The sequence below is a fragment of the Micromys minutus genome (genome assembly GCF_963924665.1).
Source record: "Micromys minutus genome assembly, chromosome: 5".
In the NCBI taxonomy this organism is placed as follows: Eukaryota; Metazoa; Chordata; class Mammalia; order Rodentia; family Muridae; genus Micromys; species Micromys minutus.
Genome location: NC_137974.1, coordinates 56,314,319 through 56,332,995, shown reverse-complemented (window position 1 = coordinate 56,332,995; position 18,677 = coordinate 56,314,319). Strand labels below are relative to the sequence as shown.

The 18,677-nt window shown below is 44.2% G+C and overlaps 1 protein-coding gene across 1 annotated transcript; it reads left to right on the top strand.

The window, feature by feature from the left end:
* Positions 1-1,116: 1,116 nt before the first annotated feature.
* Positions 1,117-10,090, top strand: TREML4 (triggering receptor expressed on myeloid cells like 4; the record flags this gene model as incomplete). Its single annotated transcript, XM_080917442.1, has 6 exons — positions 1,117-1,177; positions 1,376-1,720; positions 7,434-7,488; positions 7,716-7,796; positions 8,533-8,659; positions 9,971-10,090. The coding sequence occupies 6 exons, from the start codon at positions 1,117-1,119 to the stop codon at positions 10,088-10,090; spliced, it is 789 nt and encodes a 262-aa protein (XP_080773568.1).
* Positions 10,091-18,677: the final 8,587 nt, after the last annotated feature.

The window sequence follows — 18,677 nt, the reverse complement described above, 5'->3', positions numbered from 1 at the left end:
CGGCCAAAATTATAAAGAAGGGGGAGATGTGGAGAGCAGGTGTGGCAGCAGTCCCAAGATGATGCTTGGGACTCCGGCCTGGTCTTGTGACTAGCACCTGACTTCCTCCTGCCCCTAAAATTAGCCACTCCCACCATGTGAGCTGCACAAGTGCGTCCATGACTCAAGATCAGGATAATAGGGCTGCGCTTGGAGGCAGGGAAAATGAAAAAGAGAAACCGAAATGGGAACAGGAGAAACAGAAAGAGAAACTAGATGGAAAGAGACAGAAAGATTTTTATGAGCATTCTGTAAGGTTCCTGAATAAACCACTTTGAGAAGAATGCTGTGTAGTCACTCCTTTTCTGCTGGTCAGAGATGGAAGTGACACTTCCACACAGTTTTGCATGTGAAATGTTAATGTGAGATAATTTTTCTCATGTTTTACCCACCTGTTCCTTCAACAAATACCAGTTGACATGACATGGTCATAAATTCTTCTGCTTCCTTTCTCACCCTTAAGAGATCCCTCCTTCTTGGCTTCCCTTCTGACAATTCTTCCTCATTGTTCTTTACCTCCTGGTAGCCCCCCCCTCACCTTTTCTGGGGACCACCATTACAGTCTGACATAGGAGTCTGGTGGCTCACATGAAGACCCTGACTTATATTAGGGATGGGGATTTTTCAGAACTCTGGGCACACCTCTAGGGACCTTTGCCCTTTTTAAGGCAAAAAGAAAAGAGGAACTGGCCTCTTGCTTCTCATATTTATTTTTCTAGAGTGGTTTTTATTTTTGTTGTTTCTTTTTTCTTTTCTTTTTTTTTTTGTAGCAACAATGAAAGAGTGTGATTGGTGGGTGGTGTGGAGTGGCTGAGATGGGGAGAGAATGAGTAGGGGTAAAGATGAAGTGTGAGGGCCAGAGGTGGTCTCTACATACAGTTACGAGTCCCCAGTCCAGGCCTAGCTACTGTTCCTCTTATGGGTCCATAAGCCTGCCTTCCCAGGCTGGTCACTTCCCCTATTGAGCGTTTTTGGTTCTTATATCTCACAGATGCTGAGACTTTGGTGAAGACTCCTGCCTAGTTCAGAGCCTCCTCTTTTACTCTTCTCTTCTCCACTGACAGAGTCTTGACTGGTATGGCCTGGTGGTGCTCACAATTGTTACTGGTCCCTGTGCTTCTGGGGTTTCTGGTCTCAGGTGAGATGATTCAGGGTACAAGGGGTTGAGATACAGATAAAGGGCAAGGGCTGGGCAGAGACCAGGTTGACCAGGGCTTGTTCTGGGGCCATGTCCTGTGTCTGGGTGTTGGAAGTCATTGCCTCTTATCTTCCCAGCCCCAGAAACAAATGTATACAGCTGTAGCTCTGACCTCTGACCTGGCGGTTTGTTGTTCAGGTGTCTGGGGGTCCACAGTTATAGCTGAAGAGCTTCATAGAATGGCAGGACAGAGTCTCTCCGTGCAGTGCCAGTACAAGCCTGAGGAGGGACCTTACGTGCTAAAATCGTGGTGTCGGCAAACATCTCCAGGTAGATGTACAAGAGTGATGACTACCTCTGAGCCTCTGAAAGCAGTCAGGGAATTACAGCACATGATCTGGGATGATCCTAAAGCTGGCTTCTTCAACATCACCATGACTCAACTAACAGAGAAGGATTCGGCATTCTATTGGTGTGGTCCATTTAATGCTTCCCGTAATGAAATAAGAGTTCTCAGAAACATCAGCCTGGTGGTGTCTCCAGGTAAGCCCTTTTTTGGAGATACAGCCTCCCTTCTAGGGACCAAGCACAGAGGCAGAGGCAGGTGGATCTGAGTTTGAGACCAGCTTAGTCTAAATAGTGGGGTCCAGGCCATCCAGAGCTACATAGTGACAGTTTGTCTGAAAAAATTGTTGTGATGCTTTTATTTTAAATTATGTGCAGTTATGGGCACATGCCACATGTGTGCCAGTGCCTACAGAAGGCAAAGACTAGGATCCCTTGCAGCTAGAATCACAAGTTGCTGTGAACCACTCTGTGTGGATGCTGGGAACCAAACTCAGATCCTCTGCAACTCTGTGTTCTCAATGGCTGAGCTATCTCTCCAGCTCTCCTACATGATTTCTTACTTAGGCACACCTATGCAGACATGAGGTACAAATTCCTACTGGTACAAGGGACTCCAAGGTTATGTTTGTTGGGGCCCAATCCTGGCATGGTCCTCTTTTTGCTTCTCCTTGAGGCAGCAGAGGGGGAAGAGCATCAGTAGAGGGTAAGACTTTTGTCTTATGTGATATTTAGGGTTGCTGTATAATAATAAAAGGCTTACTTATCTAAGTCTAAGTTACTTGGCTGCTATAACTGACCTGCCTTCTATGTTCCTCTGAGGCTAGAAACTAAAGTCTCTGGCATTTAGCACTGCATCCTAAAACAGCAGGAGATTTAATTGCTAGAGGATTAATTGCTAGAGGATTAATTGCTAGAGACTTTTCCATTTTTCTAGATGCCTCTGGACTGTCAGGCTAGAGGGAAGTTTGGAGCAATAAACTTCAATTGAACCAGGAGAAGAGAATTATGCTCACAGAAGGAAAAACTTTTACATAAGCAAATACCCATAAACACACATAAATTTATATACAGATTCACAAATGCACATTTATACATTTCCATGTTCAAACCAGTTGGGTCTAGGTTTCATATAGTCTCACAATTATATACTTATACACACACACACACACACACACACACACACACACACACACACACACATGCATGTACAGATACTTACATATGCATTTGGAGAGAAAGAACAAGCACCAGAGCAGAAAGAACTCACTCATTCCACATGAAAAAAAATGAGCTCCAATCTTTATTGTACAGAAAAGAAACATTTCTACCCTTTTAATGCTAAATGAATTAAACCCAAGATTGCAAGAAGAAAGCCTTGTTCCTTTTAATAAGACTAAACATGCTTTGTTATTAAGAAAGGACCTTTTCTGTCCCACGGTAAGGAGAAGCCTGCCTGCTCCTTCTGCTCTCTGCAGCTTGTTTTCCTCAACATCTGCACATTGCAGTTTTTTTTTTTTTTTTGTATTAGTTAACTTGGGAAATAATGATTTTGATTACATTGTCATAGGGGATTAACATTCATTTCACAAATGACTATTCATTGTAGACAAACAAAACACACTGTATACATGTTGGTACGGGACACTGAAATAATAGGCATTGCCTAGTAATGCAGTGTGTGAGTTTTAACATTTGTGACTTTCTTTTGTTTCCCATTTGTAACATCATGTTTATTTTATTTTATTTTTTTTAAATGACTTTATTTTACAAAACAAAGATAAATGTACAGATTTTAAACATTTTTTGCTTAAAATTGTACTTTTTTGTCAGTACTGTTTTTTCTGACATTAAAATAATTTTTCACATAAAACCATGTGAATATATTTTTTTTAGTCAGTACTTGAGTTTTTTCAAGGGTCCGACAGTACGCATTGAAAACCCAATAGTTACAATAAGTGTAAAGTACATGCAAAACAAAACGAAACATGGAAACAGTCAAGGTCTTCTTGTTTGTAAATATATGTATATTTTTTTTGTTTTCTTTATTTCTTGGACTTCATACAGTCTGTGAGTTGTTTCTGGGGGAGTGCAAGCCTCTTGGGTTAGCATCCCACTATCAGTGACTGCATATTATGTCTGTTCTTTTGTGACTGGGTTATCTCACTCAGGATGATATTCTCTAGATGCAGCCATTTTCTTAAGAATTTGGTTAAATCATTGTTTCTGGTGGCTGAGTAGTATTCCATTGTGTATATGTACCACAATTTTTGTATCCATTCATCTTCTGAAGGACATCTGGGTTCCTTCCAGCTTCTGGCTATTATAAATAAAGCTGCTATGAACATTGTGGTGCATATATCTTTGTTGTGTATTAAAGTGTCTCTGGGGTATATGCCCAGAAGTGGAATAGCTGGGTCTTCAGGTAGTACTATATCCAATTTTCTGAGGTATCGCCAGACAGATTTCCAAAGTGGTTGTATTAGCTTGCAACCCCACCAACAGTGGAGAAGTGTTCCTCTTTCTCCGCAGCCTCGCCAGCATCTGCTGTCATCTGAGTTTTGGATCTTGGCCAATCTGACTGGTGTGAGGTGGAATCTCAGGGTTGTTTTGATTTGCATTTCCCTGATGGCTAAGGATGTGGAGCACTTCCTCAGATGTTTCTCGGCCATTCGGTGTTCCTCAACTGAAAACGTTTTGTTTAGCTCTGTACCCCAACATTGCAGTTTTTTATGTTACCTATAGTTTCTAAGTTATTCCAGTCTGCATTCTCCTTCTAATCTTGCTCTCTTCTCCTGCTCTGATGTCACAATAACACTCTTACTCTCAATGCCTTTTCTCCAAATGCTGTGCCTTTACTTCAAGTTCTTCTTGAGTTCAGCTCTGTCTAAAAAGTCTCTTGAGTCCTGACTCGAAAATTATCCTCAACTCTGTTCTAAAAAGTTCTGTTCAGATTTGTCTAAAAAGTGTTTTGTCTAAAATGTTTTCCTCAGCTCAGTTCTGTCTTTTTTCTTTGTCCTCAGAACTTAAACATCTATCAGAATACATGATCACGTGGTGAAAAGGTCATCACAAGTTTACACACAAATTCAAAATCATAAATTGAAACAGAAGTTTACAACAGAGAATGTTTACATGCATATCTATTAGGAGTAATTATCTGGCTAAACACCTATCACAGCTCCACAGGCTCATGTAGAGTTAAAAACCATAACTAAGTTATTAGTGAAGTTTTGTATGGATAAACCCAGTCACTATTTATCTTTTGTCTTAGTACCTATAATAAATCATTAATTCCCCTTTATAACCTTTGGTTAATGATTTACAACCTCTTGGAACATGTTCTGAGTAGTAGAATGTCTGTAGCAATTAACTGGTGACACCAAAGTCTGGCAGAGTTCTCATTGCACTTTTGGCTACCAGAAAGGACTTAATAGTGTTATTAAAAGAGATTAACAGGGCTAGAGAGATGGGTCAGTGGTTAAGGGCACTGACTGCTCTTCCAGAGGTCCTGAGTTCAATTCCCCGTGACCACATGGGTGGGTCACAACCATCTGTAATGGATCTGATGCCCTCTTCTGGCGTGTCTGAAGACAGCTACAGTGTAGTCATATAAATAGAATAAATAAGTCTTTAAAAGAGCTTAGTAATTACTATAAATTTAGGAATTCTTATAAGATCATCATTGGGAATAAAGAAATCATCTACTTGTTTATATAGCATCACCACAAGACAGTACATCTTTGTTGTTCTGCAGAGATCTGCTAAAAGGGTGGGCTAATACCTAGTGATACTTACGTGATAATAACAGGAAAAGCATAGTAATAGCAAATATCTTTCCTAAAATGATTTTCTTCTGGGCCTTGCCTACCGGAGTTCTGTCATAAAATTTAAACTAAGGCAAAGTCATCTCAGGAAGATCACCTGCTAGTTCTTAGTTTGTTGGCTCCTGACATCTGCTCTAAGCTCCCCTATATCCTGTCATTGTTTGGGGGGGGGGAGGGTCAGACTTGATTTCCTCTTCAGAACTCCACACAGTCATCTTCTCTCTTACAGCCTTGCCTATGCTTTCTCCATCTAGCTCCAAACAAAGATGAGTAGGTTATTGAGGAGGAAAAAGTGATGGTCAGGCAGGTTGGGGAGCCTGAGACTCAGTAGGGCCTTCCCCTTGGGTGGATCCCCTAGAGACTAAGCAATGAGGAAGTTCCACTCAGGCCTTCAGATATAGAGAGATGAAGTGAGCAATCAGGTCCACTGCAACCCTTTCCCCTCTGGGAGGCCAGGTTTGATTTCTGCTATGCATAATGCTTCCCTGATAATCTGAGAAGCTGTCAAAACCAAACCAAACAACAACATCCAAATGGCTTAAAAAAAAAAAAAACTTCAGTGTCACTGCCTACTAGGGAAGCATGGATGAAAATCATTGTGAGAAAACTTATCACTCTGTAAAAACTACCCTTCCCCAAAAGACAAACAATAATAGGTGCTGGGGACGACTTGGAGAAAGCCTTCCATGTGTCTGGCAGGAATGTAAATTAGCACAGTTGGTTATGGTGACAACAGCCTGGAACTACTACTATATGTCTTATCAGATCTACGGCCCCAGCTCTTCGGAGGTGGAGGCAGGTAGACCACAAGTTCACTATCTTGAGCTATGATGTAAGTTTGAGTTCAGCCTTGGCTAAATGGAACCCTGACTTTAAAATAAATGCTAGCCAGCATGTTGGTATAAGCCTTTAATCCCAGCACTCGGAAGGCAGAGGCAGATGGATTTGTGAGTCTGAGGTTAGCCCGTCTAACAAGGCAAGTTAGAGCTGCATAGTAAGACCCTGTCTCAAAACTACCAATCAAGAATAACAAAATGTTGATTTGATAGACATTGAAACAGATTAGTAGTTACAAGAGGCTGAGAGAAGAGTCATAAGGAGTGAGGGTGGGGCTTGGCTGAAAACTATTGAATGACATAAAGGGGAAAGAGATTCTAATGCTGTGTTGCACAGGCGTCAGGTGACAATAACGTGCTATTTTTCTTCTATTAAAAATGTAGAACATTCATTTATCCTACTTTGCACATATGTATGCATGTTTTGCCTGCATGTATATCTGTGTAACACATATGCTTGGTGCCCATGGAGGTCAGAGGAGGATGCTGGATCCTCTGGAGCTGGAGTTATGGATGGTTGCAGCCACTATGTGGGTGCTGGGAATAAAACACTGGTCCTATCTGTTCTATTTTTATGTACTATATACACTATATGTCCTATTAAAAGAACTGGTGTATATGGGACTATATTTATATATGTTCTATCTATCTATCTATCTATCTATCTATCTATCTATCTATCCATCCATCCATCCATCCATCCATCCATCCATCCATCCATCCATCTATCTATCTGCAAGAGCAGCTTGTGCTTGAACCATTTCCCTAGCCTCCATTTATTTTTAAAAGGCTATAAAAAAGATTTTAAGTGTTTTTACCATGAAGAAATGATAAATGTCAAGTACATAGGCTAACTTTGGTTTGAATGTCACGCCATATATACAAGTATTGAAACAGTAAATGGCATAGCATAGATATGTAAAATCCCCCTTTAAAATTTATGATTAAAATAGTAGTAATACTTATTATTACCATTGCCATTACTATTATTATCATATTATGAGGGCATGGATTATCATGCACATATGGGATCAGAGGACAACCTTTGGGAGTTGGCTCTTTCCTTCCACTGTGGGTTCTAAGATTCAAATTCAGGTAATCAGGTGATCTCAGCAGCCCATAAATATGTAAGTTTTAAATTAAAGATTTTAGGCCCAGCCTTCTCTGAGCCTCCTGCATCATTCACAGATTAGGGCCCAGATCCCATCCTCCATTTTATGCATAGTTGTCCTCTCTTTTCTTTTCTAGCCTCATCAACTCTTCCTTCACAGACGATTACTTGGCTCCCAGAAAGCACAGGTAGGTTTGACGAGAGGAAAGGAGAAAAGCCAGGCAGCTTGGGGAGGGTAAGGATAGGGCAAGGGGAGGCCTGTCTTTATGGTTGATGCTCTTACATATGTAAAAAAAAAAATAAGGATAAAGATTGTAGGTGCAGGTATCCCTGACCTGAGGGACTGTGAGGCGTGCTCCCATCTAACCCATCTCTACTTCCTCTTCCGGTTTTGGTCTCTGTCCTTGTTCTCTAAGCAGCATTATCTTTATGTTCTTTTTAGTTCTGACAACCTCCCCTGAGAAGATCACCGACTCTTCCTTCAATGGCTCTGAGTACAGGTGAGTCAGGAATGTCTTGAGAGGGAGTAGTCCTGGGAAAGGATACCCAGGGAGCTCCTGTAGTGAAGGATCATCCTCAGGATGGCTTGGCATTGAGTTCTTCAGAGGTGCTCCCAGTTCCAGACATGGAGGTGGAGAAAGAAGAAACGGGGCCTGGGAGGCAGGTCCCTAGCATTGGAAGAGCTGTAGTGAAGGCAGAGAAGATCAGGATGAGTCCGAATCTCCATAAAGAAGAATGAAAAGAAAGATATTTGAAGAAAGAGTCAATATAAATTTCACAGAATTGTAAGCAAAGGAGAGCTCTCAGATAACAAAGACTCACAGAGGGCTGGGGAGCTGGTTCAGTGATGAAAATGTTTGCCATGAGAACCGTGAGCATGCATACCTGAGTTTGGGTCCCCAGCACCCACATAAAAAGCTGGGTATGGCAGATCTACTCCTGGAATCCTAGTGCTGGGAGGTAGGGACTGGCAGGTCTCACTGGCTCGGTGGCTAGCCAGACTCACCAACATCCTCCCCCTCTATTTCTCTCACATTTTCTTCCTCCCTTTCTTCTTCCCTCCCCCTTCCAACTTAATGTCTTATAGCCACTCAGTCTGGATTTTGTTCATTTTTCCTTCAGAGCTTAGTGTGGGTTTGTATGCACATAAACTCCAGCTACAAGGAGGTGGCTTGGGGTCACACAGGAACAGGTGACATCTTAACCCAGGCTTCTCTATCTGCTTCCTTCCTCCAGAAACCAAAGTTCTTCACCTGGCTGGACCTCCCCAGGGCTTCTGGTCTCTGTACAATATGGACTCCTCCTGCTCAAGGGCCTGATGCTGTCAGTTTTCTGTGTGTTCCTTTGCTGGCGGCGTGGCCAGGTGAGAGGTTTGATTGGGGTGGGGCTGCTCTGTAGGGTATGCTGAATGATCTATGACAGCCGTATTTTCAGTTTCAAGTGAGTGCTTATTAAGTATACAGCAAGCCAAAGTGAAAACACAAATAGCAGAGAAATAGCAAACCATCATAAAACAAGGCACTTAAAACATCCCAGCCAAAAATGAGGGAAGCCCCACTGAGGCACCAGTGGAGGTTTCCAAGAGTCCCTGGCAGAGCAGTGTCCCCATGGGTGAGGCTTCAACTGAAGGACAGAGAAACAAATAGGACAGATACAGATACCATAAACTCAACCAGGAAAGCTGAGGCAGCCAGCTGGCTCCCAGGCGAGCTTTGCCTTCATGGGTGACCTTCCCATGGCTGAAATCCCAGCTTCCCTGCTTTTGCATCACGTGATGAACAATAGTAACTTCTGCTGGAGACATTCATGTGGTGGTAAGTAGACTCATGTTTGAATGTGTGGCCCATGGGGAGTGGCACTATTAGGAGGTGTGGCCTTGTTGGAGGAAGTGTGTCACTGTGAACTTGGGCTTTGAGGTCTCCTATGCTCAAGCTACACCCAGTGTGGCACACAGTCTCCTGCTGACTGTGGATCCAGATGTAGAACTCTCATCAACTTCTCTATTGCCCCGTCTGTCTGCCCGCCTGGGAAGACAGTGATGGCTAAACCTCTAAAACTGTAAGCTAGGCCCAATTAAATGTTTTCATTTATGAGTCTCTTCACAGCAATAAAACCCTAACCAAGACCATAAACTTTAGGCTGTCCACAGAAGCATGGTGTTTTCGGTCCTGACCTGTTTTGCTGTTCTCTTACTCCTTGTTTAAGATTATACCACCCATTCCCAGGCAAGAGGCATGGAGGACTCTGAAACAAACCTACTTCTAGATCAGCTGAGCACGATGGAGTCTTACTTCCAAAGGCAGCTCCCCAGTGAGCTCAAACAGTACATCTATATATTAGTGTAATGTGTGTCACAGGGGTAGTAGAGCTGGGGTCACAACTCTCCCAGTGAATATACCTAGGAAGATGAATGGGTATGATCTTAGCAAAGATAAGCAGAAGCATCATTTCTTAGGCTCCCAGTCCATTCCTCAGAAAGCATCCTCCGAGGAAGAGAGAGGTCTAGGCCCTTGTTGGAATTCTCTCTTCCAGGTTTAAAAAAAAAAAGGCATAAGGTGCCTGAGGAAGGCCTCCAGAGGAAGGAAAAAGAAAGAACATATCAGAGAACCATCCTGGGGCAAGAGAAGGTGACACAGAGAGGTTATACTTAGTAAATTTTTCCTTCCTTCCTCAGAGACGCGAGTATATGGCAGAGACAGAGGTGATGGAGCTTTCAAAATTACCTCACATCTCAAAGTCCTTGGGCACATTTAGCCACATGTCAGGGATTGAGAAGAAAGCTAATTGGTTCTAAGGCTACTCTGTGAGCAGAGCAGCCCCAACTTCAGCTCTACTGAAGCCATCAGGCAAGCCCACGGGAGACAACAGCCAGACCCGCACCTCAAATCTTCAGGGCTAACGATCACTCTCAGCGCAACTCTCAGCGCCGCACCTCCCATAGCCCAGACCTCCCCAAAGATGACCAACTACGGGAAATTAATCTGCAACACCCAGCTCAAGTACTTCCCAGAACCCACCCCCGGGACTTTCTCATTTTCCTTCTTGCCTGTGTTGGCATCACCTGCCTCACCAGCTCCATTTTCCAAGTGAGCTACTCACAAGGCCCGCATCTGTCCACTGTGCTGAAGTTCACACCCTTCGTTTGCATCAGAGCCGAACCAGGTGACACCGTTTTCCCTGGGCTTCCTCTCCTCGAGCTCTAGATTTCCTAAAATAAGGGGGAAATGACTTAAATGCTAACATGGGGAACTAAGAAAAGCTGTGCGCTTCGAACCACAAACCGTCAAGAAGTTTAAGTGGGGGTGGGGAGTGGGGGAGGGAGGGGGGTGTTTAAATTGGACCCTTCATGCAATCACACATGACCGCCAGGGGTCAGTATTGTGCAGGTTTATCCAGTAACTCAATTTCATCTGCACAGAGAAAGTTGGCTTATACAAACCGGATTGTTGGCTGGTGGGAGGAGTGGAAGGGGGTGGGGGTGGGGGGAACAGTCCTTTAGGGAACAAAAAAAATGCCACATCTGTAAAACAAGAAGAGGCCACAGTGTTGTTCAGCCCATGTGACATTCAGTAAAACCTGGCACTCAGCATGGATGTGGACATTTGTGATTGACAAGCTGAATATAACCATAGCCTTGTAACCATAAAAATGCCACTATGAAGGGAGAGCATTTTATTCTCCTTTGTTTCTTCAGCTCATGTCACATGATAATATCTGTGCACACGCGTTTGCTCTGTTTTTCCTACTTTGAAGTGGAGATTTCTGGTTTCTTTGTAAACTCAGTAGGGTCACATGACGATTTCCTGGAAGCTGTCTTGGGAGAGGATGTTTTGTTGAAGCAGACACATGAGAGGGTGTGTGATGTTTTGATGGAGTGGATGCTTGAGAGGGTATGTGATGTTTGGAAGGAGTATAGATGGAACTCCACAAACAGCGAGGGGTCACCCTTGCCTTGCAACACTTTACTTTGTTGTTCTGGGCTGTGCTGGGCTGTGCTGTGCTGTGCTGGGCTGTGCTGGGCTGGGCTGGGCTTCACTTTGTAGAGAGAGATGCACCAAAGAATGTCTTGTGATATTCTGGGTAATTCCTGCCAATTCGGCAGAACCTTGTGGTTTCTTCTGGATCGAGCTGCTCCTACTGGTTCATGTTTGGTGTTTGCTATTGGATTGGTGTGGCTGCTTGTATTATGATAATTTGGGTCTCCAAATTTGTTTGCACAAGAATCTGTATGTCTGACCTAAGAGATGGAGGGGACACTGCCCCCAGTTGGTTCTGATTGGTAAAGTTGCTGGCAGCTAATGCCTGGGCAGGGCAGACAGAGGTGGGACCTTTAGGAGGGACCAAGAGAGAGAAGATCTGCCACACTGGGAGGAGAGGAGAGAAGGTTCCACCATGCCTGAGAAGGTTCGAGACAGAGAGTATGCCCACCATGTAAGAGAGGGAGAGCGGCCCAAGAGGGCTGCTGAGAGGGTCCAGGGCAGCTAAGATGGACCATAGGTTTTAGTAAGTAATAACTTGAGAATATAGGAGGGAGGTGGATTAGCCATGTGGAGGTTAGGAAGTGGCCCAACCATTGAGCTGATTTAGGCATATCAAAATATAAAGGCTACATGCGTGTTTTTCATTTGAGAGACCAGAACATTAGGACAGGTAGCCAGGAATGCCGCCACCACCACTGGGATCGTTTGAGTGTATAACTGGGTTTTTCTACTCTTTGGACTGTTGGTGTCCTAGCCACGAATCATGAATCTCCCCAAAGAACTACTTCTAAACATGTCCACAACCCCTTTCCCTATAAACCATCTACCCCCACCACCACCTCTGGTTAGTGGGCTAGAAGGGAGGTTAAATTGTTCTAGAACCTCAAATAAAGTAGGTTAAAAAAAACTACACTCCTCATCTTAAATTTCCACTTGATTTCGTCAAACCAAGGTCACCATGCTAATGCATTTGATATGTAATCCTAAATTTGACTGATATCTTGTTTTCCCCTTTTGACTATATTTCTTTTTGACTGTGTGTGTGTGTGTGTGTGTGTGTGTGTGTGTGTGTGTGTGTGTGTGTGTGGTCATCAGATTCCCCAGAGCTAGAGTCACAGGCAGTCATGAGATGCTGAGACCTGAACTACAGTCCCTTCTCTTGAATAGTGAGCCATCTCTCCAGTCTCTGTGTCTGTATTATTAACGTCTATAAAGTAACACAATGCTCTTTCCCGCATGTATTTCTCTTGCTCATTGCTGGGTACAGATACCCAGACCACTGTTTTCCAGTGCCGATCCATTGAACAAATGTTCGATCAGAGGAGACTATTGGATCCAGGGTGCCTGACACGTCTGATGAATACTCTGTTGCACGCGTGCTCTCTATCAGGGGAGAAATTGGGACCCAGGGTGTGTGTGATACCATGCCCTCTCACCTCTACAATGCAAACAGGTCTGTGGGGAGCATCTCCACCATGCTATCCTTTAGACTCATGTGTGACTTCTATTAGAATTTATGCGCAGAGGAGTTTGAAGAATTTTAGAATCTAAGCTGCCAACTTTCTTTCCTAAACATTACTAGACAACCAGAGGTTGTACTTATGATGCATCTACAGGAAGCATGCCGGAACCATCTATGGGTTGGTCATCCAAGAAGGAAATGCAGGGATGCTGGGAGCATGAGGGTTTTGTGCCTACAAATCACCAAGGAAACCAGAACTAGTCAGCAGGTAGGATTCTCTTTCCAAAGGATGTATGACCTATTTTTCCACCCAGAGGGCCGGGAATTAAAGGTGATTAACAGCTTGGTGGTCTGTTGGGCCAGGACAGATCAAGCTTTTACAACAAATTCTGGAGATAGCTAATAGTCTAAATGATTCTAGCATTATCTGTATAGCCAGGAGCTCCCCCAGGCTCCCACAACCAGGACCGAGGGTGGCTAATAGTCCAAATGCTATTTGTATGACCGAGAGCAGGCTAGATCCTTCCTTAGACCCTTAAGCTGAGTACATGCAGCCTATCTAGGATCCATCTTCTTGGAAGAAATGCACTTTGAGTTGAGTTTTGAAGTGATTATGCCTCATTGTACACCAGGGATTGCATTATACCGAAAAACTTATTTTTAAATCATACATTGCTTAAATATGCTGATAGTGGCATCAGACTCTTGGAGTTTTGACCCAGCCCAGCTAAGTTGGGCTGAACCGGGTTTTCATTCTTGCCCTTTGGTGGATCATTTTGCCACCAGCCATGGCACCTGTGTGGACCCCTATGGTAGGAGAAGCCTACTGGTATTGTTCTACTGCATGGACACGTTAATCAAGCTGCCTTCAGAATATTTATGTTTATATGTATATATTTGTGCTGTTCTTAACTTTGGTCAGAGAAACTTCTTTTTGCTATGGACTATAGTTAGTGTGATATTTATAACTGGTCATAAGGCTGAGAATAAGAAAATAGGGGCTGTTGAGCCCTGGCTGGGACATCTATATTAGTCCTTTGCCACAAGGTTCAGAGGACATTTGTAAAAGCAACTTTTATTCTTCTGCTGTAATTGTCATCTTGGATACTCCCTCCTCCATGTGCTAACCTAGACATAGTCCTGGAAGCCTCTAGCCTCTGTACAATCTAATCTAGGCTGAGAATGTTTTTAGCCTCTGTGACTTACTGCTGAATAAGCTCCAAACTCCTCTCTAAGATGACTGATTCAGTTTGGTGTCTTTCTCTGTCTCTTCTGCACTGCTTTGCTTGACCACAAACTAACACTAGCAATCTGTTCTAATCTGGCTCCTTCCTGGTAGTACCAAGCACATGTTAGTGAATCCCAAAAGATCAGACAGGAGCTGATCAGATGCAAATCACACCAGGGCCTTTATTAGAGCTAGCTTGGGCTCAGCCCACTGCTGACATGCTGGGCGGTCTTGGTGGAGAGGAGCCCCAAACATCTATCACGGTAAGGTTTTATAGAAAGCAGCAAGTGTGTGTGTGTGAGAGAGAGAGAGAGAGAGAGGGAGGGAGGGAGGGAGGGAGAGAGAGAGAGAGAGAGGGGGAGGGAGGGAGGGAGGGAGGGAGGGAGGGAGAGAGAGAGAGAGAGGGAGGGAGGGAGGGAGGGAGGGAGGGAGGGAGGGAGGGAGGGAGAGAGAGAGAGAGAGGGAGGGAGAGAGAGAGAGGGGGAGGGAGGGAGGGAGGGAGGGAGAGAGAGAGAGAGAGAGAGAGAGAGAGAGAGAGAGAGAGAGAGAGAGAGAGAGAGAGTGTTTCTAGCCTGGCAAACATCTATTGGAGAGCTATAGCATTTGTTACTATGTATCAAACTATAAACTTCTGTTTTTCTCTGCACTGGTAGGTGTTAGACAGGGAGCAGGCTTGTTGGGGATTAGCCTGGAAATGCTGGAAATGCTGGGTTTGTTGGGGAAATTAACCTGGACACACAGGTCTTGGGGTTAGCCTAGAAACTGGAGCTAGGCTCAGGTGTGTGTGTGTGTGTGTGTGTGTGTGTGTGTGTAGGGTGGGATGGGGGTAACTTGGAAATTAATGTTAGGTACCAGCCTGTTAGTTTACCTGAGTTAAAGTTTTCTAAAATGGAGTCTGAACTTAAAAGATTTGGTCTCTCACTTGTTTGTTCTGTCTTCACTATGCCTAACTTGTTCTCTCTTCAACCTGTATAAAACTCTCCCAATAAAACTGCCTCTTCATTCTTTGCACTACTTTATCAAGTACCTTCCCTTTCCTCTCTGTTCTCAAGAGACTTGGGCATATCCTATCTCTCAAATCTTTCTCTGATTCATCACATTGTCCGCCACTCAATCAACTACCACTTTCAAACATGGATGCTTCCTTCTATTAACTAACTTCACTGTACTGGCTGGTTTATTGTCAACTTGACACAATCTGGAGTTATCACAAAGAAAGGAGCCCCAGGTGAGAAAATGCCTCCATGAGCTCCTGATGTAAGGTATTTTCTCAACTAGTGATCAAGGGGGGAGGGCCCATCCCATTGTGGATGGTGCCATCCCTGGGCTGTTAGACCTGGGTTCTATAAGAAAGCAGGCTGAGCAAGACAGGAGAAGCATGCCAGTAAGTAACACCCCTTCATGGCCTCTGCATCAGTTTCTGCTTCCTGACCTGCTGACTTCCTCTGGTGATAAACAGCAGTGTGGAAGTGTAAGCTGAATAAACCCTTTTCTCCCCAACTTGCTTCTTGGTCATGATGTTTGTGTAAAAATAGAAACCCTGACTAAGACATTTACCTTCATTGTTTGGGATTAAAGCTATGTGCTGAGTTAATGAGTTAATCTGTCTGGATTAAAGGTGTGTGTTAAGGGTGAGCCACACCACAACTAGAAAGTTTTTTGGTTCTTTTGTTGTAAATAACATAATCTCATGGTTCACAGTGTGATTAAATATCATAGTAAAAGCCCAGAGGCCGAGGACAAGTTCTGTGAAATCCTGTCATCTGGACATGACATAGCAATTGCACACATAAACCTATGACAGCTATGGTTACCATCACAAGACCAAACTAGTCTACATTCTAGCATGGATGGACAGGGGAGGGACTAATGAGGCCCCGCCCCTTGCTGAAAACAGGCTATTGTCAATTGATGGCTGCTTGGGAAGAGAGAATTATTTTTCTTTAGGGTTTAACTATGGATAGGTTATCCATGTTCCAGTATATGAGTCTCACAACTATACTCACAGGGCGATACTAATTGGACTTCATGGGACACATTAAAATTAAGAGAAGAGGACATGAAATTGGCAGGAGGAGGTACGAGAAGGGCTTAAGAGTGTTGGAAAGAGGGCGTGGATATAATTTAAATATGTAGGTTGATGTCAAGGTGATACATGATTGGACAGTAGACAGTGGGGTGGGGACAAAAGTTTTGGGTAAGAAAGAGAAGGAGAAGGGGAGATTCAAGATGGAGGTGGCACGGGAGGATGGCTCAGATCAAGGTGAACTAGACTGATTTTATTTTTCTAGTTGGGCGGTTTATATATTTATTAATTGGCAGTGAATTTATTGTTTAGGTGTATTGTGGATTGAGGATTTAACATATAAATCTGTTTGATAAGTTATTGATTGTTGAGTCATGTTTTTACGGGGCTGTGGAGGACAGTGTGTGAAAGCAATGGCTGGGAGGCAGCTGGAGCGTGCAGTTCCAGCTCTGTTGCCTGAGCGAGGTGAGGGAGCACAGAACCCATAGGATATGTGGGTTCCAGGCTTGGTAATTAACTGCCTGGAGGACAGCTTCCCCCATATTGTCTTGCTCAGCTCCAAAGGATAATAAGAACATGCTCCTCTTGTGCCTCCCTCATTACCACTCCAGCTTTACAAACGGTGGGCACCAATCCCGAGGCCTCAAATCCAGTACCTTATGGCAAATTGATGTCACCCATTCTTCCCAGTTCAGTAGACAAAAGTATGTTTGTTACCAGAAATACATATTTACATCATATATAGACTACAGACCCAACAAGTGAAAATTCAAAAAGTTTAATTCCCCATATGTTCTCTACCTTTGCTGTCATGAGCATTCCTCAACAGATAAAAACAGATAATGGTTCTGCCTTCATTAGCTCTTAATTCAAAATGTTCTGCACACTTTGGGGTATTGCCTACCATACAGGGATCCCTCACCACCCTTAGGGTGGAGGAATAGTAAAATAACACATCAAACACAGAAAGCCCAACTTCTAAAACAAAAGACAACCATCTACCCCTCTAATGTACAATTAATAATGGCTCTGACTACACTGAACATATTTACCATTTACAAAAACCTCAAACATCCTATCTCCCTCCATTGATACACACCAAAACCACACACACCCATCCGAGTATGATGGTGTGATCCTTTGGATGGAACTTGGAAGGGACCAGACACTCTCCTTACTACTGAGAGGGGTTTTGTTTGTGTTTTCCTACTGGGCCAGCCTAAGCCTATCTGAGTTCCCACCAGAAATGACTGACTCCCAACCAGGTGAGGCCGGACTCTTGCTGGCAGATTAAGGACAAAGGAGGAAGAGGAGACAGAGGAAACACTACACCAAAAGGACAGCAAGTTCTTCTGGAAAGACATCCATGACCTGGTGACTGCTGCCAAGGCCATGTGCCCTCCACAAGTTCCTCTCTCCTCTATTCTTATGGCCGCCTTTGTCCTTCCTCATACTAACTTTGCTATGGCACAGCTTCTCCATAGCCTTCCTAACACCTACCACTGGAGATCCTTTGCTAGGGACACCTACAATGGAGACAACAAAGTCATAGGAACTCAGGACTGCAGGCTTGAAGGATGTCAGAGCAGGACTGAGATCTCCCTACACCTGGATTCCATCTCCACTATCCCCCAGCCCTTTCCTCTGCTTTCCTCACAGAGACACAGGTGAATGTCTCCGGGAAGCTCCGCATGTGGAGGCTGAGGATATTGGAGCTGCAGAAGGAAATCCACCTGTTGTGGCAACAGCGCTATGCTCACCAACCTTAAGGCTTATTTTTAGCTTTTCATCAGAGATCAGGGATGAACATTGGTGAACCAGAGACATGGGTAAACTCTACCCTAATGGCTGTGCCAAATGCCCCACAGCTGACTTACATGTCTCCTGTGAGCTTGTTCCTGCCTCCAAATCATTCTTTACCCATGTTAATATTCTTCAAGAGGAAAATCAGTCTCAGAAGGAGCTCCACGCTGCCCTCTCATGGCTACAGTCCGTCCAGTATGCAGCTGACCTCCGTAACCACACACCCAACTCATCCCAACGCATTTTCTGTGCTTCTCTCTCCCAATTGCTATTAGCAGCTGTTCCCATTAACATTTCCCTTCGTGAACCCCATGAAGAAAGCACAGGACATTCCTCTCTTTGCCCTACCTCCCCTCTCTTTTTGCCTTGTAGGACCCTCCTCCAAACCTCATCTTATGTGTGCCTGTGACATCACCATGACCAAGTCAGTATGTGTTAACCCTTCTGCTCTCTTCTGGACCAAAGGTGCTACAGGTGCTTGTACTGACCTCCCTTTCAAGGCTCCTGTATCCTCATGATAACTGTTGCCAGGAAGAAGAGAGAGATCTTCCCCTCTGCTTATTGGACTGGACCTTGATGTCTCACTGGGTGCAACAGGAACCCCTGGAGCAGCCCTCCTCCAAACATATCTGGTACCTACAGCGTGTATCCAGGTGATGAACACTGTCGCTGGCAGCCACACAGACCCACATCGGAACTCTGGATCAAAGACTAGAGTAACTCCAGCCCATAGCACTAGTCCAAAAGACCCAGGCCTTCCCACTCTGAAGACAGAAACTGTGTTTTCTTCACACTTTTGTTTTCAGGCAGAGCTTCTGCACCAGCCTCTGACCTCTGTCTAAATCCAGACAGACCAACTGACCATTAACAAAGACTGCGATC